Raw genomic sequence first — 26,690 nt, 5'->3', positions numbered from 1 at the left:
GTACAATATCTCCAAATTAGATTCCCTGCCAAGTCCTGAGGGCATCAGGGTTGCAGTGTCCACAGGTCATCACTCCAAACTAGGTCCTAATACGTGAGGAATCTCAGAAAAAGATGGGCACTGGAGTTCTCGAAAAGAGAAAAAAGTGCTGGGTGTGGTGGTGCACGCCTTTAATCCCAGAACTCGGGAGGCAGAGGTAGGAGGATCGCGTGAGTTCGAGGCCACCCTGAGACTACATAGTGAATTCCAGGTCAGCGTAGGCTAGAGTGAGACCCTACCTCGGAAAAAAAAAAAAAAAGAAGAGAGAGAGAGACAGGGAGAGAGAAAATGAAGGAAGTCACCTAGGGCAGGGCTCAGGGGCTGGACAGCCTGCGTACAGGTTGACACCATGAGGGAGTAGAGAGCCCTTCAGATGGGGGAGCTGTCACCCTGGTCTCTCTCTGCAGGAGGGACATTAAGAGAGGAGGAAGCCGGCATGACCAAAATCCACTGATCCACAGACAAAGCAGGGGGGGTCAGCCTCACTGTGGTGTATGGGGCCCTCAAGATTACAACCAGCCCTGCAAAGGTCAGTCCTGTCTGTCAGGCCCAAGAACAGACTTTCCTTGATTCGTGTACATGTGGTGGTTATGTGTGCACATGTATATGAGTATTCACACACGTGTGAGTGTACAGGTGGAGGCCAGAGGTATCTTTCTCCCTCTCTCTCTCTCTCTCTCTCTCTCACAATCTTTTTTTTCTTTCCAAGGTAGGGTCTTGCTCTAGCTCAGGCTGACCTGGAATTCACTATGTAGTCTCAAGGTGGCCTTGAACTCATGGCGATCCTCCTACTGCTCCTCCTGAGTGCTGGGGTTAAAGGTGTGCGCCAACACGCCTGGCCTCCACCTCTTTCTTATTACTGAGCCAGGGTCTCTCACTTGAACTCAGAACTCATCAATGTGGCTAGTATGGCCGCCAGCTTGCCCTAGGGGCCCCCTGACTGTCTCCTGACTGTTTGATTACAGGAGGTCACTGTACCCCAAGGCATTTACATGAGTTTTGGGGATCTGAACTCATGTCCTCAGGCTTGTGTAGCAAGCGAGCCTTTGTCCACTGAGCCATATCCAATATATATATTGGATTTTTCGAGGTAGGGTCTCACTCAAGCTTAGGCTAACCTGGAATTCACTCTGTAGTCCTAGGCTGGCCTTGAATTCACTGTGATCATCCTACCTCTGCCTTCCAAGTACTGGGATTAAAAGCATGCATAACCATGCCTAGCTTCCCCAGCCCCCCTCCCCACCGAGGTAGGGTCTCACTCTAGCCCACGCTGCCCTGGCACTCTGTCGTCCCAGGCTTGCCTTAAATTCACAGTGATCCTCCTACCTCTGCCTTCGGAGTGTTGGGATTCAAGGAATATGCCACTGTGCCCGCCAGCTCTTATATTTTTAAAGTTGGATTAGTTACCAACACATAAAAATAAGATAAGGAATTCAGATTTCTGGCTTCTCTGGAAAAACTGCCAAGTCCTGGCCCATGTGTATCCATCGGTGTTGGGCAACAGGCAACAGGATGGGCGCGTACATGCCATCTGGTGCACTCACCCTCAGGCCCTGCCTGGACCCCAAGCCTGTGAGCGTGGGCCCCTCCCCAGGCCAAGCCTCTCCCTTGCCCAGTGGGAAGACAGAAGAAGAAAGAAAGCCAGAGGCAGCTCCTTTCCAGCCTAAGAACCCCAAGACCTCATCTCCTTTAGGAAAAGGTGACAGCAGAACTTAGTGTGGTGGCAATACCTGTGAGCCCAGCACGCTGGAGGCTGAGGCAGGAGGATTCTGAGTTCGAGGCCAGCCTGGACTTACGTAATGAGCTCTAGGCCTCAACCCTGGGAAGGAGGCTCGACACAAAAGCGAGGGTTTGCCCTGCCTGGGAAAGCCCGGGCAGCCACGGCTCTGCACTCCTCGTCCAGTGAGGGTGCCTGCCTGAGGCTGCTGCCCAGGCTGGAGCAAGAGCGCTGCAGGCAGCAAGCAGGGCCAGACCCGACTACCCGACAAGCCCAAGCCCGGGGCCGGCCTGAGGGTGAGGACAGTGGGGCTCCTTGGACGCTGGACTCACCCAAGTGAAGATGGAGAAGAAGGAGAAGGCGATGGCAGCCCGGGCTGCGTCCGTCCCTTCGTTCAGTGGATTGTCCTTGGGCTTGGAGACCTGCCACTGGTTGGCCAGGAAACAGAAGCCCACGAACCAGAGGAAGGCCCAGAAGGCTGCGGCGCCCAGTGCCGGGACACACGGACGGCGATGAGCATGGGGGAACAGGAGACGAAACGGGGAAATGAGGGACAAAGGGACATGCGAGAGCACCCAGGGTGAGGCAAGGGGGTGGGACAGAGAGAGGGACAGAGTGAAGGACCAGGCAGGAACCACACAAGCAAGGGAGACCACAGAAAGGGCAGGGCCAAGGGCAAGCGGACAGGGGCACAGAACAAGCCATGGAGTGGGAGAGCAGAGTAGGGGAGGAAGGAGAGAGGGAGAGAGAGAGAGTTAGGGGCAATCAGGTCAGGTGGCATCTCTACCCCTGCCACGTCCCTGGCTTGGCTCCACAGACCACCCAAGGCCAGCAGCTATGCAGGGATGAGAATGCCGCTGCCCTGCTTAGACTTCCAGAGAACTGGGCAGAGGGGCAACCAGAGCAAGGGTGGCAGCCCAGCCTGGGGCTCTCAGCCTCCACGTCCCACGTGTGCGCTGCCTCCTCAGGTCGCCAGTGCCCTCTGAGAGCTGAGGTCTGCAGGATGAGCACAGGGGTGTGCTCTTTGGTGGGTACCTAGGGTCTACTCAAAACCACCCAGGATATGGGCTGGAGAGATGGCTTAGCAGTTAACCACGTGCTTGTGAAGCCTAAGGATCCTAGTTCGAGGCTCAATTCCCCAGTACCCATGTAAGCCAGATGCACAAGAGGGTGCATGTGTCTGCAGTTCATTTGCAGTGGCTGGAAGCCCTGATGTGCGCTCTCTCTCTTTCTCAAATAAATAAATACAAATAAACAAAACCACCCAGGATAGAGTGGGTATAAACCAAGAGCATGGGGTGGTCAGAATCCAGCTAGAGGCACTGCTGAGAACCTTTGTGGTTCCTTGGAAACTGGAGAGCCATTATTTAGTCCTTGTGCCTTCTGGAGGCCTGGAAGTAGGGGTCAGTCTTGAGCTAGAATGGCCAAGGTTCCCAGTCCTAATCACAGCCAAAGTGCCCACCAAGCTCTCTGGGGACTTCAGACACGGAGGCAGGACAGTGCTGACAAGGGCAAAGGATGACAGGTCACAGCAAACTGCCCAGGACAAGGAGGAGGAAGAGTTGGAGGCTCCTCAAGGAGGGGACACAAGGCTAACTCTATCCAGCCTCTCCCTTTGCCAGACGGTCGTGACATGTGAGCCTTCACTGCCTGCACTCGGTTGCCCCGTGAGGAAGTGGGGGAGCCCTCCAGACTCTGCTGAGGGCTGATGCCAGGCAGGCAGGCAGGACTCACCGGAGACGCCAATATCAGAGAGCACAGCTTTTTTCCGGTCCTTGACGCTGCTGATCTGCGGGAAGTACACATCCAGGGCCAGGTAGAGCAGGCAGGTGAGGAAGGCCAGCACGCCCACCGTCACTCCGTAGTTGCAGGCGTTGGGGTTGCGGTTGTAGATACAGTACTCCTCCTCCTCCGAGGGGTTGTTGAGGTAGCCCTCGTTCACGATGGAGCCAAACACCACAATGGAAAACACCTGCAGGGGAGGCCCAGGCGTGAGCTCGAGGTGTGCAGCTCTGGGCAGGCTACTTTCCTCTTGTCTTTTGGCACGTCTATGCCATCACGTGGCACAGAATGATGCTGTGTCAAGGATGGGCCACATATAGACAGGGTTCCATATTGCTCAGGGACGTTCTAGCTGTTTGGCTAAATGCACCTTGTGAAGTTTGTATAGTGGCAGGTCTGCCTAAGAATCCATTTATTTTATTTATTTATTTATTTGTTTGTTTATTTATCTATTTGGGTTTTTCGAGGTAGGGTAGAGCCTCATTCTGGCCCAGGCTGACCTGGAATTCACTATGGAGTCTCAGGGTGCCCTCGAACTCACGGCGATCCTCCTACCTCTGCCTCCCAAGTGCTGGGATTAAAGGTGTGCGCCACCACGCCTGGCTCTTATTTTTTTATTTACTTGAGAGAAAGAAAGAGGCAGACAGCTAGTCGGGTATGGTGGCTAGAGTGAGACCCTACCTGGGGGGAAAAAAATTCCAGACACAAAAGGAGCACATACTATAGGGTGTCTTTTATGTGATGTTGTGATGAAAGGAAAAAGAGTGACAGAAAGCTGAACACAGGCTACCGAGGTCAGGGAGAGGCAGACAAGGGCGTCTGCCTAACGGGCACTGGGCGTTTTCCTGGGTGATAACAAGGCTGTTACAGTAGAAAGGGCGGGGCTGCGGCCCTCTGTGAATGCTCTCACCACTGCTGGAGAGCTAGTAGCTAGCTGGATGCTATGGGAAGTTGTTTGTGATATAAAAACTGACAACAGAGCTGGGCCCGGTGGTGCACACAGGAGTTCGAGGCCACCCTGAGACCACATAGTGAATTCCAAGTCAGCCTGGGCTAGAGCGAGGCCCTACCTACCACAAAATAAACAAACAAACAAAAACTGGGAGTGGTGGTGCACGCCTTTAATCCCAGCACTCAGGGGGCAGAGTTAGGAGTTCAAGGCCAGCCTGAGATTCCATAGTAAATTCCAAATTCCAGGTCAGCTTGGGCTAGAGTGAGACCCGACCTCAAAAAGCAAACAAACAAAGAAAACATGACAACAGAGCTCTGGAGGCTGCGTCCTGGGCCGGCCTTGGGCACACGTTTGCCTGTCTAGAGGAGGGCAGCTTATAGCCAGGGCACCACAGACCCAGGCAGCTATGCACGTCCACTGGCTCTGCGTCCTCACCAGCACGCCACAAGCCCAGAGGGCAACCCAGACTGCCTCACTGACACACAGGGAAACCGAGGCTCAGAAAGCAAAGTGACACTGTTGTTGGCAGCAGGCCACGGCTCTCTGCTGAGGTCAGCCTCGGGAGGTGGCCTTGAAAATGGTAGACGTTGCCAGAGACCTGGGTGAGAGAGGTCTGCCGGAGCGGCAAGACGGGGGCAAGTCTGGCACTCAGGGGCACAGGGGTAACCTAAGCTAGGGCTTCAAAGCCACGGCTCAGGCCTTCTGAGAGGCTAACACAGCCAGGCAGGCTTGGGATGCCAGCCCCACGGACCAGCTGCCGTTCATACCCATCCTGCACCACTGCCACTTTGAGGAAGCTCAGTAGCAAACGGCTAAGTCAGGAATCTGAGCCCACCCATTTTCTCTCTCTCCCTCTCTCACCCTTTCTCTCAAATAAATAACAAAAAATAATTTTTTTTTAAAATTAGGGGCTAGAGAGATGGCTTAGCTCTTGCCTATGAAGCCTAAGGACCCAAGTTCAATTCCCCAGTACCCACATAAGCCAGATGTACAAGGTGCTGCATGCATCTGGAGTTTGTTTGCAGTGGCTTGAGGCCCTGGCCTCTCAAATATATATATATATATATATATATATATATATATATATATATATTTTTTTTTTTTTTTTTTTTTTTTTTTTTCTAATGTAGGCTGAGTGTGGTAGCACACACTTTTTATCTTAGCACTTGGGAGGAGTTTGGCTGTGAGTTCCAGGCTACCCTTAGACTACATAGTGAATTCCAGGTCAGCCAGGGCTGAAGTGAGGCCCTACCTCAAAACAAAAGGCTCCTTTCAGCAAAGGGTGTACCATGCAGGAGGCGTTGAGTTCTGTCCCCAGCGACCAAAAATAAATTAAATAAATAAATTGAGCAACACGGCTTGACAGACAGACGCATGCTTCATGGACTGGAAAAGACACTACCGAGGCAGGAGCTAAAAACAGGAGTGAACCCCTTCCCCAAAGCAGGGGAAAATGGGCTCCTCAAGGCTAGGAGGGAGGCTGGCTAGAGGAAGTGAGGACCTTGGGGATAGCAGAGGAAGAGCCATTTAGACTAGGTCTCTAGGGGCACTGAGGCAGAGAAGTCCTCAGAGAGGCTAGGAGGAAAGTGCTGGAGATGTGTCCCCAAAAGGGAGAGAAACAAGATCAAAACACCCTGGCAAGGTTGAGGAAGAGCCTGGCCTCACAGCTGCTGCAGGCTGGGGCACTTAGATCTTGCTGCAGGGAGCAACCATGCAGCGCAGGATTATGGGCGGCGTTGCCCACACCAGCCATGGGCCCTGGAGCAGCCTTGGCTGTGTGACTTAGCCCGTGCTGCGCATCAGTCAAGGGAGGCGGCAACAGGCCGGAAGATCTGCTGCATGCTCGGCCCACTTGCAGGAGACCTCAGTTAATGCTCAAAGGATAATGAGGACACTTAGGGCAATAACAGGCCCTGGTAAATGCTAGGAGGGCACAGGGGTGATGGGGAAGGTCCTGAAGCAGCAGGTCAGCACCGACGGACGGGGGCACACATGTTCCAGGCACAGAAACAGCACAGAGGCTGGAGGGGAACAAGGCTGGGGTGGCAGAGTGGGCAGGTGGGCAGCAGGAGCAGTGAGCAGGGAACAAGGCCCTTGGGAGAGGGAGAAGGGACAGGGGTCTGTTGGACTGTGCAAAGGACTCTGGCTTCATGTGCAATAGGAAGTTACAGGGTGTCCAGGAAAGGGACCAGGTCTGGCTCTGTGGAGCACAGAAACCTTCTTCATGGTCCTGCCCACACCGCCCTCAGCTTGAAGGGCACTTCTGTGGCTCCTCACTGCCATGTGGGTTAGCTAGGGAGACCCTTAGGTAGCAACCCATCTACTTCCCCCACCACCTTCTTCCACCCTAGGCCCAGACATGGTTCCCAGCACAGGTCATGACCTGAACTTGAGAAACTCTGGTGCCTGTGATGGGGCAGGAGGAACGGCCACGCCACAGGCATATGATATGGGGAGAGCTCCCTGCATTGTATCCACAGGCCTACTCTGCAGGCAGGGCCTGGGTGGCCTCTCGCTGGAGGTCATGGCACTGAGCTTGACAACATTTTTTCACTCATTTAACACCAATTTCTGAGCACCTGGTATGTGCCAACCTGTGCTGAGGCCAGTACTGAGAACAGCACAGGAAGGTCCTTGTTCTCACTGAAGGAAAACATAGACTCAAGTCTTGACAAGTGACAGGAAGAAGCATAAGGCAGTATAAGAAAAGACAGATTAGGGCTGGAGAGATGGCTTAGCGGTTAAGCGCTCGCCTGTGAAGCCTGAGGACCCCGGTTCGAGGCTCGATTCCCCAGGACCCACGTGAGCCAGATGCACAAGGGGGCGCACGTGTCGTTTGCAGTGGCTGAAGGCTCTGGCACACCCATTCTCTCTCTGCCTCCTTCACTGTCTGTCTGTCACTCTCAAATAAATAAAGAAAAATGAACAAAATTAAAAAAAAAAAAAAAAGACAGATTAGCCGGGCGTGGTGGCACATGCCTTTAATTCCAGCACTCGGGAGGCAGAAGTAGGAGGATCGCCATGAGTTCGAGGCCACCCTGAGACTACAGAAGAGCAGTCACTAGGAGGCAGGGACTGCCCCCTAGGGTTAGGGTGAGGGTCCAAGAGCCACTGAAGGCAGGAGCAGTCAGTGACCTGATCTGATCTAGGTTGCAAAGAATCAGCCGGGTAGCTTGAAAGACTCCAGGGAGCTGCTGTGATGCCCAGGGAGGGAGACGGCTAGGGACAAGGGACAGCAGAGACAGGGAAGCCCTTCCACACAGAGGGAAGAGGACATGGGGAGAGAGAGGAAGACAGAAGGGGGACACAGACTAGATGACAATGGGTCACTGAGGCAGGCATTCACCTGAAAACGACACGTCCCTGAAGTCCTGGGAGTCTATGGTTGAAGAAACTAAGACTAGGAGAGAAGAACCCATAACCAGTTTCCTTCCTTCCTTCCTTCCTCCCTCCCTCCTTTCTTTTTCTTTTTTTCTTTCTTTCTTTCTTTCTTTTTTTTGAGGTAGGGTCTCACTCCAGCCCACAATGACCTGGAATTCACTTTGTACTCTCAGGGTGGTCTTGAACTCATGGCAATCCTCCTACCTCTGCCTCCTGAGTGCTGGGATTAAAGGTGTACGCCACCATGTCCAGCTGAAATTTATTTTTATTTTTATTTTTTTTAAATTTATTTTTATTTGAGAAACAGAGAGAGAGGAATGGGCATGCCAGGACCTCCAGCCACTGCAAACCAACTCCAGATGCATGCACCACATTGCGCATCTGGCTTATGTGGGACCTGGAGAATCGAACGTGGGCCTTTAGGCTTCTCAGTCAAGCGCCTTAACCGCTAAGCCATCTCTCCAGCTCTACAACTAATTTCTGATGGGCTCCAAAGCCCCCTACCTGATTTTCTCGGCTACCTCTGCCATGACCTAGCTTCTCATCTAGCTGCCCACCAGTGGGAGTGTCCAGAACAGGACACAGGGCCTGCTAGGCCTCGCAGAGGGGTCCTTGCTCAGGGTCTACAGTGTGCAGTGAAGTGTGCTCTGATCCTCCAGGTCGCGCGCTCATTCCCACCGTACAGCTGTGGTTGAGACCTGCCCAGGTCACAAAGCTGCCTGGGGTGGAAGCAGGACTTGAGCTCCAGAATCTCTGAATCCAAAGCTGGTGCCTGTGCCAGGAAGCCTCCCTGGGCTTTTGAAGGCTGGATCTGCAGGGATTGTCAACAAAGAGCAGAGCAAGGAGACATGGGAGAACTGGACATGACACCAGAAGGAAACTCTACTGGGCAGCCCGGGCACCGGGGGCGACTGTGTAGTAGGCAGTGACTCTGCAGAGAGGAAGAGTGACCGGTCTGCATAGGCAGAGCCAGGGAACAGCCTGGACAGGATCCAGAGAGGCCACTGGGCAGTGACAGGCTCAGAAAAGAACCAACCTCCTTCCCTCAAACTGGAGAAAATGCTGAGAACAAGCCCCAGTAAACAGCAAGCCTCGGTCATGGTTCTTCCCCGCTCCTGGATCCATCCTGTCTTTAGAAACACAGTCCAGATGGTTCTCAGCATAGAGAGAACCACAGCCAACCCCAAAGAAGCAAATTGGGAGAAAGCTCAGAACAAGGGCATTTTAGGATCCTAGGCAACTAGATCCAGAAGTGCAGAGAATCAAACACCCCAGAAATCTAAGCCTGCTGTGACCCCCCAGAAGGCCATCCCTACTTTTTCCATCTGACAGGAGCAAATAGCCTCTCGGTCTTTGAGGCCCTATTGAGATGCGGTGGCCCCAGGCACCTTCTGGGACGCACACCTTCCCGTGGCTCTCCCCCACTGACCCTATTCATTTACTGTCTCCTCACGAGGCCCTGAGTCTTGGGAGGGCGGGGCACGACTGGAAGTACCTCAGACTTGACCATTTATTTATTCATTTGAGAGCAACAGAGAAAGAGGGCGAAATTTAGAGGCAGACACAGAGAGAGAGAGAATGGGCACACCAGGGTCAATAGCCACTGCAAAGGAACTCCAGACACATGCACCACCTTGTGCATCTGGCTTATGTGGGCTCCTGGGGAACTAAACCTGGGTCCTTAGGCTTCACAGGTAAACACCTTAGCTGCTCAGCCTTCTCTCCAGCACTTGGCTTTTATTTATTTTTTAAATGTTCCTTTATTTATGGGCTGGAGAGATGGCTTGGCAGTTAAATGCACTTCCTGACAAGAATGAAGGTCTGAGGGGACCAGATCACTTGCACACAGCAGGTGACTACATGCACTGCAGAGGAAAGCAGAAACAGGGAATTGCCCCGGCTTGCAGAAAAAATAGCAAGGTCCAGCCAGGTGTGGTGGCGCATGCCTTTAATCCCAAAATTTGGGAGGCAGAAGTAGAAGAAGCATCGTGGATTTGAGGCCACCCTGGGACTACATAGTGAATTCCAGGTCAGCCTGGACTAGAGCAAGACCCTACCTCAAACCCTCCTTCCCCCAAAAAATAGCAAGGTCCACTATCAGTAAGAGATTCTAGCTCAAAGTGAGGATGGATGGAAGCACAATGGCGTGGAACACCGTGTTCTGCTCCAGCTGCCTGCCACTGGCCACCACAGGCGAGTGCCCTGCTGCAAGCAAATGCACAGGGCACTGCCAGGGCACATACATATATATGCATATGCCACACACCAAACCACACACACACACAAACAAAAAAAGCCCTGTTTTTATGTATTTATTTGCATATGTGTGTGTATGGAGTGCTAGGGTCTCTGACTACCACAAATGAAGGCCAGACACATGTACCACTTTTGCATCTGGCTTTATGTGGTGCTAGGAAACTGAATCCCAAGCTGACCACTGAGCTATCTCCCCAGCTCCCACCATTTTGGCTTTTTGGACGTCTTGGCTGGTCTGGTACTCACATATGTAGCTTAGTCTGGCCTAAAACTCACAATTCTCCTGCATCAACCTCCCCAGTACTGGAACTACAGGTGTGTGCCACCACAGCTGACCATAAAGGTCTTTAGACAAATGCCAGGCTTACCCAGATAAGCTGCAGACAGAAGCCACACCCCTGTCTGTCCTCCTAGCTCCTGGTCTTACAGACATCTATGATGTTTCCAAGCCAGACAGCAGGGAAGAGCTGGTCCACACCCTTCCTACAGGCAGCCAGCTCAACCGTTCTCTCAAGATCTGGCCACTTCCCATGGTGTGGCCTCCTCCAAGCAGGCCCTAAGCAGCAACCAGGCAGACCCCCTCACTAACCCCAAATCCCCATCCTAAGGCAGCTGAAGAATGGATCTTTGCCCCAGCCTCTCCTATGACCCCCACAGCCACCCCTGACTCACCACAGGGCCCCCACCTGCTGCCCAGTCCCCAGTCCTAGGCTTGTCCTTGAACTCCGACCAATCTGACTGGCCTGTTTCTTCAGCTTCCCCCAAGCAATTCTCCAGCTGTTCCATGTGTCCACCCTTGGTCCAGGTCACCATCACCATTCTGCAGGCAATGAGTTAGTCTGTGCACACTCACACCAGGTGGTTATTATTTTTTTTTGTTTATTTTTATTTATTTATTTGAGAGTGACAGACAAGAGAGAAGGAGGCAGAGAGAGAACTGGTGTGCCAGGGCTTCCAGCCACTGCAAACAAACTCCAGATGCCTGCGCCCCTTTGTGCATCTGTGTAACGTGGGTCCTGGGGAATTGAGCCTCGAACCAGGGTCCTTAGTCTTCATGGGCAAGCACTTAACTGCTAAGCCATTTCTCCAATCCCAGGTGGTTATTTTTTAATATTTTTGCTTAAATTTTTTTTTTTTTTTGTTCTTTTTGTTTTTTGAGGTGCGCTCTAGCTTTCTAGCCCAGGCTGACCTGGAATTCACTATGTAGTCTCAGGGTGGCCTTGAACTTATGGCGATCCTCCTACCTCTGCCTCCTGAGTACTGGGATTAAAGGTAAGAGGATCACCATGAGTTTGAGACCACTCTGAGACTACATAGCGAATTCCAGGTCATCCTGGACCAGAGTGAGACCCTACCTTGAAAAACAATATATTTATCTATTTGAGAGAGGGGTAGGTAGTGAGAGAGGGAACGCCAGGGCCTCCAGACTACAAACGAACTCCATATACATGAACTTCCTTGTGCATCTGGCCTACCTGGGTCCTAGGGAATTGAACCTGAGGTCTTTTGGCTTATTTATTTAAAAAAAATATTCTATTTTTATTTACTTATTTATTTGACAGAGAGAAAGAATGGGCATGCCAGGGCCTCCAACCACAGCAAACAAACTCCAGACGCATGCCCCACTTGTGCATCTGGCTAACATGGGTTCTTGGGAATCAAACCTGGGTCCTTTGGCTTTGCAAGCAAATGTCTTAATCACTAAGCCATCCTTCCAGCCCTTATTTTTTTTTAAGATTTATTTTAATTTATTTATTAGAGACAAAGAGAGAGTGAGAATGGGCGTGCCAGGGCTTCCAGCCACTGCAAATGAACCCCAGACACAGGCGTCATCATGTGCATCTGGCTTATGTGGGACCTGGAGAATCGAACCTGGGGATCCTTAGGCTTCGCAGGCAAGTGCCTTAGCCACTAAGCCATCTCTCCAGCCCCCAGGGGGTTTCTTTGATACCTAAGCAGGCCGTGTTGGTCATCCGGTGAATGATGCTCACCCATCCCAGAAGCCGACCACGCTCCCGCAGGCCTTTCCCTCCTACTGCGCTTCCTGGCTCCTCCTCACGCCCACCCTACCTCTGGGCCTTTGTACCGGCTTTCCCTCAACCCACCTTGGCCCCAGCTCTTCCCATGGAGGCTCCTCCGTGTCTGAATCTCCATGGGAAAGACAACTCCTTATAGAAGCTTCCAGACAGGACCCCCCCCCCCCCCGCGATCCAAAGCATCCTATGGTAACCCAGTTGGCTTCCTTGGTAACAACGCTGTATCAAGTCTCCCCATTGCTCGGTTGAGAGTGAAGTCTCTTGGGATCCCAAGAAAAGGTCAAGATAGGCGTCAAGGGGAAGCCGGGGCCAGTCTGAGAGATCAGGCGCAGGCAGCGCGGTTATGAGGAGGAGGTTTTCCTCCTCAGCATCGCAAGCCTACAACTCCCAATGCCCACCACTGAGCACGGGGCGCTCACTTCCTAAACTGTGAGGAAAAAAAAAAAACAACTCACTGTGAACAGAACCCAGCTTCCTGTCAGCATCCAGCTGCAGCCGCCCCCCCACCCCCAACACACACACATCCACCAGAGCTGCAGTCCTGCTTCCAGGGCCCGGGCCAGGCAGCCATGCTGAGATGAGTCAGGCTGTCAAAGGCCCCACGGCCCCCAGAACCATCATGTGAGCGGGCCCAGGGTCGTGTGACCACAGTGCTGGACTGCCTAAAGAGCTTGGGCTTCTTTCCTCGTCAGCCTTGGGCGTGGCCACTGAGGATTAGGCAGTAATCTTCCCGCAGGCTGTCCCTACTCAGGTCTCCGCAGTAGGGGTGGGGGCTGGCTGGCGCGGGCTGTGCTGGGCCAGGGCACGACCGGGTCTCCTCAGGTGCTGAGGTGCATCAGATCGTCCCGTCCCTGTCCCTCGTGTGGCTGCGAGCACACAGGGCACGGAAGCCTCCCTGAACCTGACAGCACCCAGAGGCCTGACTGGAGTGGCCAGCACCTCCCACGGAGCGGAATCTCGCTCTTTCGGGGGGGGGGGGCAAGGGGGAGGGTAGCAGCGTCACTACATGGAGAAGTGTCCATGCCAACCACATACCACCTGAGCCCTTCACACTGTTGGACCTCAGCACCCTGTCTGACCAGGGAAGTGGGCACTGCTAAACCCACTTTAGTGATGGACATCCAAAACTCTTGGATCCCTCAGTTGGGGTGGAAAGGTCTCATCACCCAGTCACTGGCTCTGATCCAGTCGGACGAATGCCAACCGGTCAAGCCTTTCTTTTTCTTTTTTTGAGGTAGGGTCTCGCTCTAGCCCAGGCTGACCTGGCATTCACTATGTAGTCTCAGGGTGGCCTCGAACTCATGGCGATCCTCCTACCTCTGCCTCCCGGCTCTGTCAAGACTTTCTGTGTCTCCGAGCAATGCCTCACCTTCAGAGAAGTCCAGAATGGGAGAGGCCCCCTGCTTTGCGTTCTCAGCCATCTGGCCTGAGCACAAGGGAAGCAGAAAATGGGGAGCAATCTGGAGAACCCAGGAAGTCTCACAGGGGAGGTGACACGGCACCCCTCAGCCTCTGCCACAAGCTCCTTCAGACTGGGTCTCCTTCCCTTTCTCTGCCTGACAGGCTTCTGCCCTATCAACTCTAATGTCACCTCCTTGTCCTTGGGCTATGAGTAGCATCCCCTCACTCCGGGTCTCTGCTCCCCTCCGTATTTACTGAATTACAGGACATATTTTTCTCACTGGAGTGGGAGCCCCCACTGCCTGGGAAAGCACCCAAGACACACTCCATGCTGCATGTGTTCGGGCAGTGTGGACTCAGCGGGAGGACTCAAATGCGAACAGCCTCACTGCCAGCCTGACCACAGAAATCCATTAATAACTATCGATGACAGGATTTGGCGACGTGAAGGTCACTGATGAACTTGACCAGAGGGAGAGGTGAGGAGTGACACGTGTACCCAGCCCGGAAAAGGACCAAGGGAAACCAGCTGGGAAGCGGCTTCCTGTGATGATGGGAGGAAATAAGGGCAGGGAAACTGAGGACGAAGGAGAGAGGGAAGAGGCAAAGGGGAGAAGCCGTGTCCTTGAGCAGGCGAGAGACAGTACCTAGAAACCTGGGCCACCAGGCTGGCTCAAGAGGGTTGGGACTGGATTTAGCAGAGCTGTGCCAGGTGGGGGCAAGTGCACAAAAGGTGTATGGGGAGGGAGCTGAAGGACCTCATTTCCATTCCCCAGGACCCACCTAGGCCAGATGCACAAGGTAGAGGCCCGCATCTGGAGTTCGTTTGCAGTGGCTGGAGGCCCTGGCACACCCATTCTCTCTCTGTGTCTGCCTCTTTCCCTCTCTTAAGTAAATTAATTAAAAAAAAAAAAAGGTGAGCCGGGCATGGTGGCGCATGCCTTTAATCTCAGCACTCGGGAGGCAGAGGTAGGAGGATTGCCATGAGTTCAAGGCCACCCTGAGACTACATAGAGAATTCCAGGTCAGCCTGGGCTTGAGATAGACCCTACCTCAGAGAGAAAAAAAAAAAAGGTGTATGTGGGGTTGGGAGTTATGGGGTGGGTAGATCCAGGGATGAGAGTCAGGCACAGGGAGCGTCAGAGGTCTAGGAGCAAGGAGTCTGGGAACCAGGTGGGGTGGAGCAGGACAGAAAGCAGGGACAGGGAGGAATGGACTGAGGATCCCCCAGCCTAGGGTTTGGTCATTGGTGTGGCTGAGTCAGTGAGAACAGGACTATGCAGGAGGGGAGGGGAAGGGATGAGAAAAACCAAAGAAGTGGGCACCATGTCCAAGACAGAAAAGCAGAGGGCCACAGAATTCATGCAGGAGGAGGGTCTGGCAACGGCCTCCGAGGCCAGGTGGACCCTGTCGCTGGTCAGTCCCTGCTGGGTACAGGGGCTGAGGGGGGGGATAGGCCAGGTTACAGCGTAACTTACATAACGAAGGCAGAAACTCAAGAGGGGGCTAAAGACTTGGGGGCACAGGCCAGGAAGAGAAACCCCAGGATGTCAGGGTTGAGATTGTCCCAACCAAAGAGTTACCTCTTTCCCCCAAGTCCCCAGCCCTGCATCTGCCTCCCCAGCAGAAGAGGTGAGTGAGAACTGAGATGGCTCACTGGTTAAAGGCACTTGCTTGTAAAGCCTGCCAACTCAAGTTCAAATTCCTAGTACACACGTAAAGCCAGCTGTACAAAGCAGCACTGCATGCATCTGGGGTTTGTGGTGGCAAGAGGTCCTGGAGCATCCATCCTCCAGCCCTCTCTCCTGCTCTCTCCTTTCAAAGGGAAAGCAAGAGAAATGGTGAGTGAACTTCCATGTCTGGAAGAGGGAAGAGAAGACTTCCCCAGAGACAAAGCGACGAGGCCACCGTATCGACTTCAGTGACATGCTGCTCTTCTCATACGCACACTGCTGCCGCAGACTTCCAGCATGCGGGGGCCCCGAGAAGGCCAGCACTGTACCAGCTCAGCTAGCTCTCTAGGCCGACATTGCTTCTCCTCCTTCCTTCCTTCCCTCCTTCCTTCCTTCCTTCCTTCCTTCCTTCCTTCTTTCTTTCTTTCTTTTTGGTCCAGGTAGAGTCTCGCTCTAGTCCAGGCTGACCTGGAATTCACTATGGAGTCTCAGAGTGGCCTCGAACTGACGGCACTCCTCCTCCTACCTCTGCCTCCCAAGTGCTGGGATTTAAGGCATGCACCACCAAGCCGGCCTGACATTGCTTCTGTCCTTTTCCCTTTTCACAAATGGGGAAACTGAGACCCAGAGATCATCTGGCTCAAGTCACAGAGCCAGCCCAGGACTGCAGGAGGGTGCCATAAGGCACTTCCCTGCACCCTGCCTGCCTTCCCCCACCCACCAAGGTAGCTGGTTTTTCAGGTCTGGGTGCCAAATATTGCTCCTCCAACTGCCCTGCCATCTGCCTCTCTTTTCCTCCTTCCCCTCCTGGCTTTTCCTCCTCCCCAGTGACCTCCTGGCCTCTGTTCTTTCTCCCCCAGGCTCAGGCTTGCCTAACAGCTTGGCTCTGTGGGTCATGGGGCTGCGGACACTAAGCCAGGCATAATGGCTCACAACTATAATAATCCAACACTTGGAGGCGGAGGCAGAGGATCAGGAGTTCAAGGCAGGCCTGGCTACATGAGACCTATCTCAGAATAAAAAAATAAGGGCTGTGAAAAAAAAGATAATAATAAGGGCTGTGAATGTGGCTTAGCAGGGGCAAGTAGGTCCTGTTTGCACACCTTGCATGCAAAAAGCCCTAAATTGTATGCCCAGCACTACATAAACAGGGTATGGTGGTTTATGACTATAATCCCAAGACTCAAAAGCGATGGCAAGATGATAAGAAATTCAACATGGGGCTGGAGAGATGGCTTAGTGGTTAAGGTGCTTGCCTACAAAGCCAAAGAACCCAGGTTCGATTCCCCAGGACCCATGAAAGCAAGATGCACAAGGTGGAGCATGAGTCGAGAGTTCATTAGCAGTGGCTAAAGGCCCCGGCATGCCCATTCTCTCTCTCTCAAGTAATAAATAAATTTTTAAAAAATTGAAAAACAAAGATTGAAAGAAAGAGCCAGGCACGGTGGCACACTCCTTTAATCCCAGTACTTGGGTAAATTCCAGGTCAGCCTGGGATAGAGCAAAACCCTACCTCTGAAAAATAAATAAATAAATAAATAAAATTTGTCATTCTCCGCTACATAATGAGGCCAGCCTGTTTCAAAACAAAAACAGTAAAAAGTGGCCAGGCGTAATAAATAGCACATGCCTTTCTTTAATCCCAACGCTTCGGAGGCAGAGGCAGGATGATCACTGTAAATTGCTCAAAGTCACCCTGAGACTACATAATGAATTCCAAGTCAGCCTGGGCTACAACAAGTCCTACTTCAAAGAACCAATAAAGAGCTGGAGAGATGGCTTAATGTATAAAGTGCTTGCCTGCAAAGCCTAAGGACCCATGTTCAACTCTCCAGATCCCACGTAAGCCAGACGCACAAAGGTGAGGCAAACACACAGTTACACATGCCCACTAAGTGGCACAGGCCTATGGAGTTTTCTGTGGCTGAGGCCCTGGCATGGCAATTCTCTCTCTTTAAAAGTGAAAAAATAGGGCTGGAGAGATGGCTTAGCGGTTAAGCGCTTGCCTGTGAAGCCTAAGGACCCCGGTTCAAGGCTCGGTTCCCCAGGTCCCACGTTAGCCAGATGCACAAGGGGGCACACATGTCTGGAGTTCGTTTGCAGAGGCTGGAAGCCCTGGCGCGCCCATTCTCTCCCTCTATCTGTCTTTCTCTCTGTGTCTGTCGCTCTCAAATAAATAAATAAATAAAATTTTAAAAAAGTGAAAAAATAATTAAAAAATAAATAAACAAATAAAAACTGGGCATGGTGGCACATGCCTTTAATCCCAGCACTCAGGAGGCAGAGGTAGAAGGATCGCCATGAGTTGAAGGCCACCCTGAGATTACATAGTGAATTCCAGGCCAGCCTGGTCTAGAGTGAGACTCTACCTTGAAAAAAAAAACAACAAAAAACCTAGCATTTGAAAGACAGAGGTAGAGAATCACCGTGAGTTCAAGGCTACCCTGAGACTACAGAGTAAAGTACAGGTCAGCATGAACTGAGACCCTATCTTCAGAACAAAAAAAATTAAAAAGAGCGGGGAGGTGGGGACAGGGGATGTACTCGGTAGAGTGCTTGCCTAGCATGCACAAAGCCCTGGCTTCCATCCCCAAAACCACATAAGCCAGGTATGATGGCACACAGCTGTAATCACAGCCCTTGGGCGGTAGGGGTAGGAGGATCAAGAATTCACTATCAGGCCGGGCTTGGTGGCGCACGCCTTTAATCCCAGCACTCAGGAGGCAGAGGTAGGAGGATTGCTGTGAGTTCGAGGCCACCCTGAGATGACAGAGTGAATTCCAGGTCAGCCTGGGATACAGTGAGACCCTACCTCAGAAAACCAAAAAAAAAAAAAACAACAACAAAAAAAAAGAATTCATTATCAGGTATGGAGAGATGGCTTAGAGGTTAAGGCGTTTGCCTGTGAAGCCAAAGGATGCAGGTTTGATTCCCCAGGACCCATGTAAACCAGATGCACAAGGAGGAACATGTGTCTGGAGTTTGTTTGCAGTGGCTAGAGGCCCTGGCGTGCCTTTTATCTGTCTCTCTTCTCTCTGATTGCAAATAATAATAATTAAAAAAAAAAAAGCCAGAAGCTGCTTGGCATGGTGTGGTGATCCTACATCAAAAAAAAAAAAAAAAAATTCACTGTCAGCTTCAGCTACACTGGGAGACTAAAGGCACGCTGAGAATGTCTTTATAAAGAAAAAAGATGCCTGGGCATGGTGGCGCATGCCTTTAATCCCAGTGCTCAGGAGGCAGAGGTAGGAGGATCGCAGTGAGTTTGAGGCCACCCTGAGACTACATAGTGAATTCCAGGCCGGCCTGAGCTACAGCGAGACCCTACCTCAAAAAAACAAAAAAAAAGAGGAGGTCCCTTCAGAGGGGGGAGGACAGGGATGAGGGTAAGGATGATACCAACATGTGCTGTTCACACACTGAGTAGGGACATAACTAATAAAGAAAAAATTGTTTTAAAAAAAGTGCTGGTTTGAATGTTGAATGCCCCATAGGCTCAGATGTTTGTGATTAAGCTGCTTCTTCCTCTTTTCTAATTTTCTTAAAAATAATTTTACTGGAGCCGGGCGTGGTGGCGCACGCCTTTAATCCCAGCACTCGGGAGGCTCACTATGAGTTCAAGGCCACCCAGAGACTATAGAGTGAATTCCAGGTCAGCCTGGGCTAGAGTGAAACCCTACCTCAAAAAACCAAACAAAAAAAATTTTTTTTTTTTGGCTGGAGCAGCTTGCAGTCCGCCCCAGACAATGCCCAACATAGCCATCTCCACTGAGTCTGGGGCAGGAAGGCCCAGGTCTGACAGAAAGTAGGAAAAGGACAGAGAAGAGCAAGTGAGAGTCTAGGAAGACTGTTTTTGTCCCAACAAAGCCAAGGAGCCCCGCAGACTTTCAGTGCTAGAGCCAAGAAAGGTTCTGGCAAACCTGGATTAATCAGTCCCTCTCGACCCCGAGACTACATAGTGAAAATTCCAGGCCAGCCTGGGCTAGAGTGAGACCCTACCTCGAAAAACAAACAAACAAACAAAAGGCTAGAAGCACGACACAGCATTAACTGTATGTATGTATGTATATATGTATGTATGTATGTGTGTACTGCCTGTATGGTAGTTACCATATGTGATTTTCTCCTCCAATTTTCTCTATTGTGGTAAATACACGACATGAAATTTTCCCTCTTTGCCATTTCTTTTTCTTCTTTTTTGTAGGTCTGTGAGGACCTTGCATATGTCAGACAAATGTGCTACCGCTGGGCGTCACTCCCAGCCCCATCTTCACTATTTTCAAGTGTGAAATTAAGCGATTTTCATCACACCCATGTGGTTGTCCAACCCTAAGTATAATTTTTGAATTTTCCAATAATCAGCAAATACTACTCTAGTGATCAGGGGGAAAAAAATCCCTGATTTATGTAGACAGGTCCTCATGTAGCCTAGGCTAGCCTTGAACTTACCTTTGATCCAGCCTCTTCCACTTGCCAGGTGCTGGCATTACAATGTGTACCACCACACCCAGGCTTTTGTATTTTATTTTTATTTATTTATTTATTTATTTATTTTGGTTTTTCGAGGTAGAGTCTTGCTGTAGTCCAGGCTGACCTAAAATTCACTATGCAGTCTCAGGGTGGCCTCGAACTCACAGCCATCCTCCTACCTCTGCCTCCTGAGTGCTGGGATTAAAGGAAGGTGCCACCACGCCTGGCCAAGTTTTTGCCTATTCCTTAAAGGCACCAGTGAGGGCTGGAGAGATGGCTTAGCAGCTAAGCGCTTGCCTGTGAAGCCTGGAAACCCCCATTCAAGGCTCGATTCCCCAGGACCCACGTAAGCCAGATGCACAAGGGGACGCATGCGTCTGGAGTTCGTTTGCAGTGGCTGAAGGCCCTGGTGCACCCATTCTCTCTACCTATTTGCCTCTTTCTTTCTGTCTGTCGCTCTCCAATAAATTTAAAAAAAAATTTTTTTCAAGGCACCAGTGAGCCTGTATCAGATGCTTGACCTCAAAGGTAGAGAGCACCTGGGATCCAGGTGCGTGATCAGGACTAGGAGATTGTGGGGGTCTTGAGGTAGGGGCTGGCATAGATGACCACTTCAATCTTGAAATTCCAGGGGTCCCAATTGCCCCTTCCGCAGAAGCACTGTCCTTTCAAGACAGGAAGGCTTGGGTTTGAACGCCTGTCTCCTCAGGAATTTTACGTTCAGTAACCTGGCCTCTCCGAGCCTAGGTTCCCTCAGCACCAGGGAGCAAACTGGGGACCTCTGTACTCCTACACACTGTTGGTGCTCAATGAAAAAAAAAATTGTTTTTTTCTCCTATGTGGAATGTCCTGCTCTCACCCAGATGTACACAAGTGTAACCCTCTGGTCTCCCTCAGCCCAATGTGACATCACCTCCATGAGGCTCTTTCATTCCACGGCAGGGAGACCCTGTCCTGGTTCCTGGCCCCCTCTCCTGCCGGGCTGCAGGCTCCCTGAGCACCAGGGTTGCGTCTGAGTCATGCTGTCTTCCCTCTGGGCCTGGCAGACTCAATTCCGCTCTGCTAAATGAAGCCGTCACAGGCAGAAATGACCCAGGCACACGAAACACCCACGCCCACTCACAACACTTGAAGCTTCCACCTCCGTGGCTGGCAGACACACAAAGCCAGCTCACCTGACCAGGCAGGTACCCTCCAGGCGTTTCCACTTTTACCTGGGGCCTGTGGGGGCTTCTGGGAAGCTGGGAACTGTCATAGATGAATGAGTACGGTGTCACAAAACCCTGTGGACATGACTTGGGAGCAGAGATACAAAGACTAACAACACCGGCCTTCCCTGCGCTCTGCCAGGTAAACATTTAAACCTGGTCACCATTTCTATAATAATCAGAGTAATTTCAAACTATCCCAACCACAAGATCACGACATGGCACTGAGGAACAGGAAAGGAAGGCAGCTCTGCATGCCTAGGTCACAGATGGCTTCAGGCACAGCCCCCTACAGCCCCTAACAGAGCCCTTGCCCTGTGTCTCCAATCCAGACCCTTCTGGGTCTGAGCCCACCAGGAATGGGGCTCAGGCTTGCAGAGAGGCATGACCCTCCATAAGGGTGCTTCAGCAACAGCCAGCCAACTCTAGGGATCCATCACTCACAGGCCTTTCCCCGGGATGCAAGGCCACCGGAAGCCTTCTCTCCAAGATTCCACTGAGCCCCACTCAGACCTGAGTGGGGGGGGGTCTTGCCCTCCCCGCCCCTAAGGCTGCCGGTTAAGAACGATCTCGCTTTTCACTGTGTGGAGGGAGCCTTTCAGACAACAGCCGGTAAGCATCCAGGTGTATGTTAGGAGGTGGGGGTGGGGAGTGTTTTGGATTCATAAAAAAAATACCAGCACCCAAGGGGGCCTCGGGGAGGCTCCTCCCTTCTTATAAATCGAGAAACTGAGGCATGACAGCCGAGATGACGCTCCCCAAATCCTAACTCGAATTCCTCGTTTCCCTGGACATTTCCTGGGTGGGTCCCAGGACAAGGTCACGGCTGCGAAGGAGATGCAGTTCTCGGTGGAAGCCAAGATCAGCTCCAGACTCGTCACCGCTCCGTACCCGCCGCCCGGGGCGGGAGGGACCGGGGGGGGGGGGGGGGAATGTCAAGCAACAGAACCGGTTTCCTGTCCTTTCCCCGAACGACCACGGCAGGCAAGGTGTGCATCCCCCCCACCCCCTGCCTCGGGGTAATCCACGCCCCGATCCGCACCCCAAAGGGGCGACCCGCACCCGAGCTCCGTCCCCAACGCTCGTGCGCAAGCCGAGCCGCGAGCTGCAGAGCGGCGGCAGCCTGGAGGTCACGGCGATGGGGGCGGGGGCGCACGAACGGGGGCCCCGGGAGCGGACGCCCCTCATCCGTGCAGGGGAAGCAGACAGAGGGAGCCGCCGGTTTCCCCAGTGTCCCCCCTCAACACACACACACACACCCGGGGCAGCTCCGGCCGGCCGCCGCGTCCCTGCGGGGCCAGGTGAGGTCGGGGTCGGTCCGGGCGCGCCGTGCTCGCCCACACCCCTATCTCCTTACCCAAGACACTACGCGTAGGATGGTGTGCGGCTGTCGGACCAGGGTTTGGGGGTCGAAGGCGCCCCCGGCTTTGCCCGCTCCGTACGCACCCCCTTCCATCGTGGCTGCACCGCGCGGCGCCCCCCGCTTGGCGCGCGCCGCCGGCCCGTGCGCGTGCGCGGCGCGCCCGCCTCCCCCCACCTCCCTCCCCTGCGCGCGCGCGGCAGGTGTGGCCCACGGCTCCCGCTAGGGGGCGCCGTGCAGGGAGCGGGCTGCGCCAGCGAGGTGACCTCTTTGCAAAGTGGGGTTAGTGGTGGGGTTCAGCCTCCCCGATGCCCTCGGAGCTGGCGTTTCTGCATGAAACCGTTTGTTTATTTATCTATTTATTTACTTATTTATTTACTTTTGGTTTTTCAAAGTAGGGTCTCACTCTAGCCCAGGCTGACCGGGAATTCACTATGTAGTCTCAAGGTGGCCTCGAACTCACAGCGCTCCTCCTACCTCTGCCTCCCGAGTGCTGGGATTAAAGGCGTGCGCCACCAAGCCTGGTTTATATATTTACTTATTTAATTTCTTTCTTTCTTCCTTTCTTCCTTTCTTTCCTTCTTTCTTTCTTTCTTTCTTCCTTTTTTATTAACAACTTCCATGATTGTAAACAATATCCCATGGTAATGCCCGCCCTACCCCCACTTTCCTCTTTGAAACTCCATTCTCCATCATGTCCCCTCTTTTCCTATTACCATGGTCTTGTGTAGGTAGTGTCAGGCACTGTGAGGTCATGGATATCCAGGCCATTTTGTGTCTGGAGGAGCACATTGTAAGGAGTCCTACTTTTCCTTTGGCTTTTATATTCTTTCTGCCACTTCTTCCACAGTGGACCCTGAGCCTTGGAAGGTGTGATAGAGATACTGCATTGCTAAGCACTCCTGTCACTTCTTTCCAGCACCATGATGCCTTCTGAGTTATCCCAAGGTCACTGCCATCTGAAAAGAGAACATTCTCTACCAAAAGTGAAACCAAAATAATAATAATAATAATAATAATCCCAGCACTCGGGAGGCAGAGGTAGGAGGATCACCATGAGTTCGAGGCCACCCTGAGACTACAGAGTTAATTCCAGGTCAGCCTGGACCAGAATGAGACCCTACCTTGAAAAACCAAAAAAAAAAAAAAAAAAAGTGAGAGTAGCATTAATATAAGGGTATGAACATTAAGAGAAGTGCTTACTGGGCAGTTTGATAATCATAGTATATACATTTAGCCAGACATCAGCAGATGTTATACCCCTAGGGCTCATGACTACCCCTGTTTTAAATTTTCAGTATCATGGATGTATTCCCTCCCATGGAGCGGGCCTCCAGTCCAATTAGAGGGCAATTGGTTTCCACCTTGACAAACGTGCCACTATTGTACCCGTTGGCTCATTTGGCCTGGCTGGCCAAATATAAGGCTTGCAGTATCCACTGCTGAGTATCTTCACTGGTTACTTCTCTCTCTCCCATTGAACTGCATGCAGAATGGCTTCTTCCAGCTTTCTGTCAGCTGGTCTACATGGAGGAGGTCACAGCTCAGTTCCAGCAGGATTTCTCAGTGGCCTTGCACCGGCTTATATACTTGTTATTTATTAATCCTGTCTCTCTGTCTACCCCAAATACAAGAAAGGGCTGCATCTGTCCACTCGGAGTGGACGGACCAGGGCTCTGCTGAATGAATGAATGAACAAACCACTAATGACTACCTTCTCTCAAACTCTTTGAGAGCTCCAACCTTCCAGGACCACCTTCCCACCACCTCCTATGATGACATCATTCACTCATGTCCCCACCTGGAAGGACAGAGAGGAAGGGCCCTAGATTCCTTGAGAGGCTCCCCCTCTCCCTCTACCCTTTCCTTAATCCAGTAACTACTTATGTAAGTATTTGTCCATTGGCTCCTCTGCTAGACTGTGGGTTCTCACTGTCCAGGTTTCTTCTGTCATGTTCACTGCTCTATCCAAGAGCCTCGCAATAGCCTTAAGTCCCCATCATCCCAGTGATTGCAGTAAGGAGAGGCCACCTCCCCAGAGGTCTGCCTCCCCTGCTGACTGCTGACTTGGAGGATGGCCTTTCTGAGCTGCTCTTTATCTGCCCAGTCCAAGGAGCAAGTTGGACAAGGATATCTGAAGAGGCTCTTGCCACTTGGATGACAATACCAGGTCTGGGCAGAGGCACCTCTTCTGAAGAATTAGAAGACAGATGTCTATCTCAGACTCCACTTATTTTTATTTATTTATTAGAGAGAGAGAGAGAGAGAGAGAGAATGGGTATGCCAGGGCCTCCAGCCGCTGGAAACGAACTCCAGATGCATGCGTCATCTTGTGTGTCTGGATTACGTGAGTCCTGGGGAATTAAATTTGGGTCCTTTGGCTCTGCAGGCAAACACCTTAACCGCTAAACCATCTCTCCAGCCCCTAGTTGAAAAAGTTTTGAGACAGCTTCTGTGATCATATAAAACTTCTCCAAGAAAACAAAAGAACACCTTTGTGATTTGGGGGTTAGGCAAAGAATTCTTAGTCCATAGCAGGAGCATGATCCATAAAAGGAACAATCGATTAATTGGACTTTATCAAAATTAGGAACTCCAGGTCCTTGAACTGGATGTTGGTGGTGCAAACATACAATCTCAATATGCCAATGCCCTCTGAGCTGTCGCTTCTGCATGAAACCATTAATTTTTTTTGCCTGTTTCCTGTGGCTCTCTCTACCCCAAATACAAGGAAAGGGCTGTGTGGTGCATGCTTTTTTTTTATTGACAACTTCCATGATTATAAAAAATATCCCATGGTAATTCCCTCCCTCCCCCAACTTTCCCCTTTGAAACTCCATTCTCCATCATATCTCCTCCCCTCAATCAGTCTCTCTTTTATTTTGATGTCATGATCTTTTCCACCTATTATGATGGTCTTGTGTAGGTAGTGTCAGGCACTGTGAGGTCATGGATATCCAGGCCATTTTGTGTCTGGAGGAGCATGTTGTAAGGAGTCCTACCCTTCCTTTGGCTCTTACATTCTTTCTGCCACCTCTTCCACAATGGACGATGAGCCTCGGAAGGTGTGATAGAGATACTTCAGTGCTGAGCACTCCTGTCACTTCTCAGCACCATGATACCTTCTGAGTCATCCCAAGGTTACTGCCATCTGAAAAGAGAAGGTTCTCTACCAAAAGTGAGAATAGCATTAATATATGGGTATGAACATGAAGAGAAGTGCTTACTGGGCAGTTTGGTGAGCATAGTATATACATTTAGCCAGACAGAAGCAGATGTTACACTCCTAGGGCTCATGACTACCCCTGTTGTAGGTTTTCAGTATCAGGGATGTATTCCCTCCCATGGAGCGGGCCTCCAGTCCGATTAGAGGGCAGTTGGTTTCCCCATGACAGATGTGCCACTATTGTACCCGTTGGCTAATTTGGCCTGGATGGCCAAATATAAAACTTGCAGTGTCCACTGTTGAGTATCTTCACTGATGATTTCTCTCTCTCCCATTAAACTGCAAGAAGAATGGCTTTTTCCAGCTTTCTGTCAGCTGATCTACATGGAGGAGGAGGTTTTCAGCTCAGCTCCATCAGGATTTCTCAGTGGCCTTGCAGCCCAAGTATGTGGAGTGTATTCAGCAATAGGGTCTTACCATCTATTCCTAGTAGGAAGCCAAGGGCCTCAGCATGGTGCACACTTTTTTTTTTTCAAGGTTGGGTCTTACTCTAGCTCTGGCTAACCTGGAACTCACTGCAATCCTCCTACCTTTGCTTCCCAGGGGCTGGAATTAAAGGCGTGTGCCACCATGCCCAGTTTATGTTGCAGGCTTTTAATCCCAGCACTCAGGAAGGTAGGAGGATTGTTGTGAGTTTGAGGCCAGGTCAGCCTGGGCTACAGCCGAAACCCTACCTTGCAAAACACAAAAATAAAGTAAAATAGGATTTAAAAACCATAAATAAAATAAAATAAGTCTCAGACTGAAGAGATGATTCAATGGCTAAAAGCACTTGCTTGTAAAGTATGACAGCCTGCGTTCCATTCCCCTATACCCACATCAAGCCAGACCCACATGCTGGGAGTGGTGGCGCACACCTTTAATCCCAGCACTCAGGAGGCAGAGGTAGGAGGGTCGCTGTGAGTTCAAGGCCACCCTAAGACTACATAGTGAAATCCAGGTCACCCTGGGCTAGAGTGACACCCTATCTGAGGGAAAAAAAAATCCAGACACACAAAGTAATGTATGTGTCTGGGGTTTGTCATGGCAATGGGCTCTGGTACGCCCATATTTTTATCTCTGTCTCTCAAATAAATAAATTAAAAATTAATTTCACTTATTAAAATGAGCCAGGTCTGGTGGCTCATGCCTTTAATCCCAGCACTTGGGAGACAAAAGGATAGCCATGAGTTCCAAGCCATCCTGGGTT

The 26,690-nt window shown here is 51.5% G+C and overlaps 1 protein-coding gene across 2 annotated transcripts in view; it reads right to left on the bottom strand.

The window, feature by feature from the left end:
* The window catches only part of Syngr1 (synaptogyrin 1), a 29,215-nt gene extending 6,812 nt beyond the window's left edge, over positions 1-22,403 (bottom strand). For both annotated transcript variants that reach the window (XM_004650325.2, XM_004650326.2), the window contains exons 1-3: positions 22,273-22,403; positions 3,491-3,728; positions 2,089-2,234 (exon numbers count right to left, since the gene is read on the bottom strand). In XM_004650325.2, the coding sequence (XP_004650382.1) occupies positions 2,089-2,234; positions 3,491-3,728; positions 22,273-22,371 (483 nt within the window). In that variant the 5' untranslated portion in view covers positions 22,372-22,403. The remainder of the gene's footprint in view (positions 1-2,088; positions 2,235-3,490; positions 3,729-22,272) is intronic.
* Between the last annotated feature and the right edge of the window lie 4,287 nt (positions 22,404-26,690).

Source organism: Jaculus jaculus, chromosome 6 (assembly GCF_020740685.1).
Source record: "Jaculus jaculus isolate mJacJac1 chromosome 6, mJacJac1.mat.Y.cur, whole genome shotgun sequence".
Taxonomy (NCBI): Eukaryota; Metazoa; Chordata; class Mammalia; order Rodentia; family Dipodidae; genus Jaculus; species Jaculus jaculus.
This window is presented reverse-complemented; position numbering and strand designations above follow the sequence as displayed.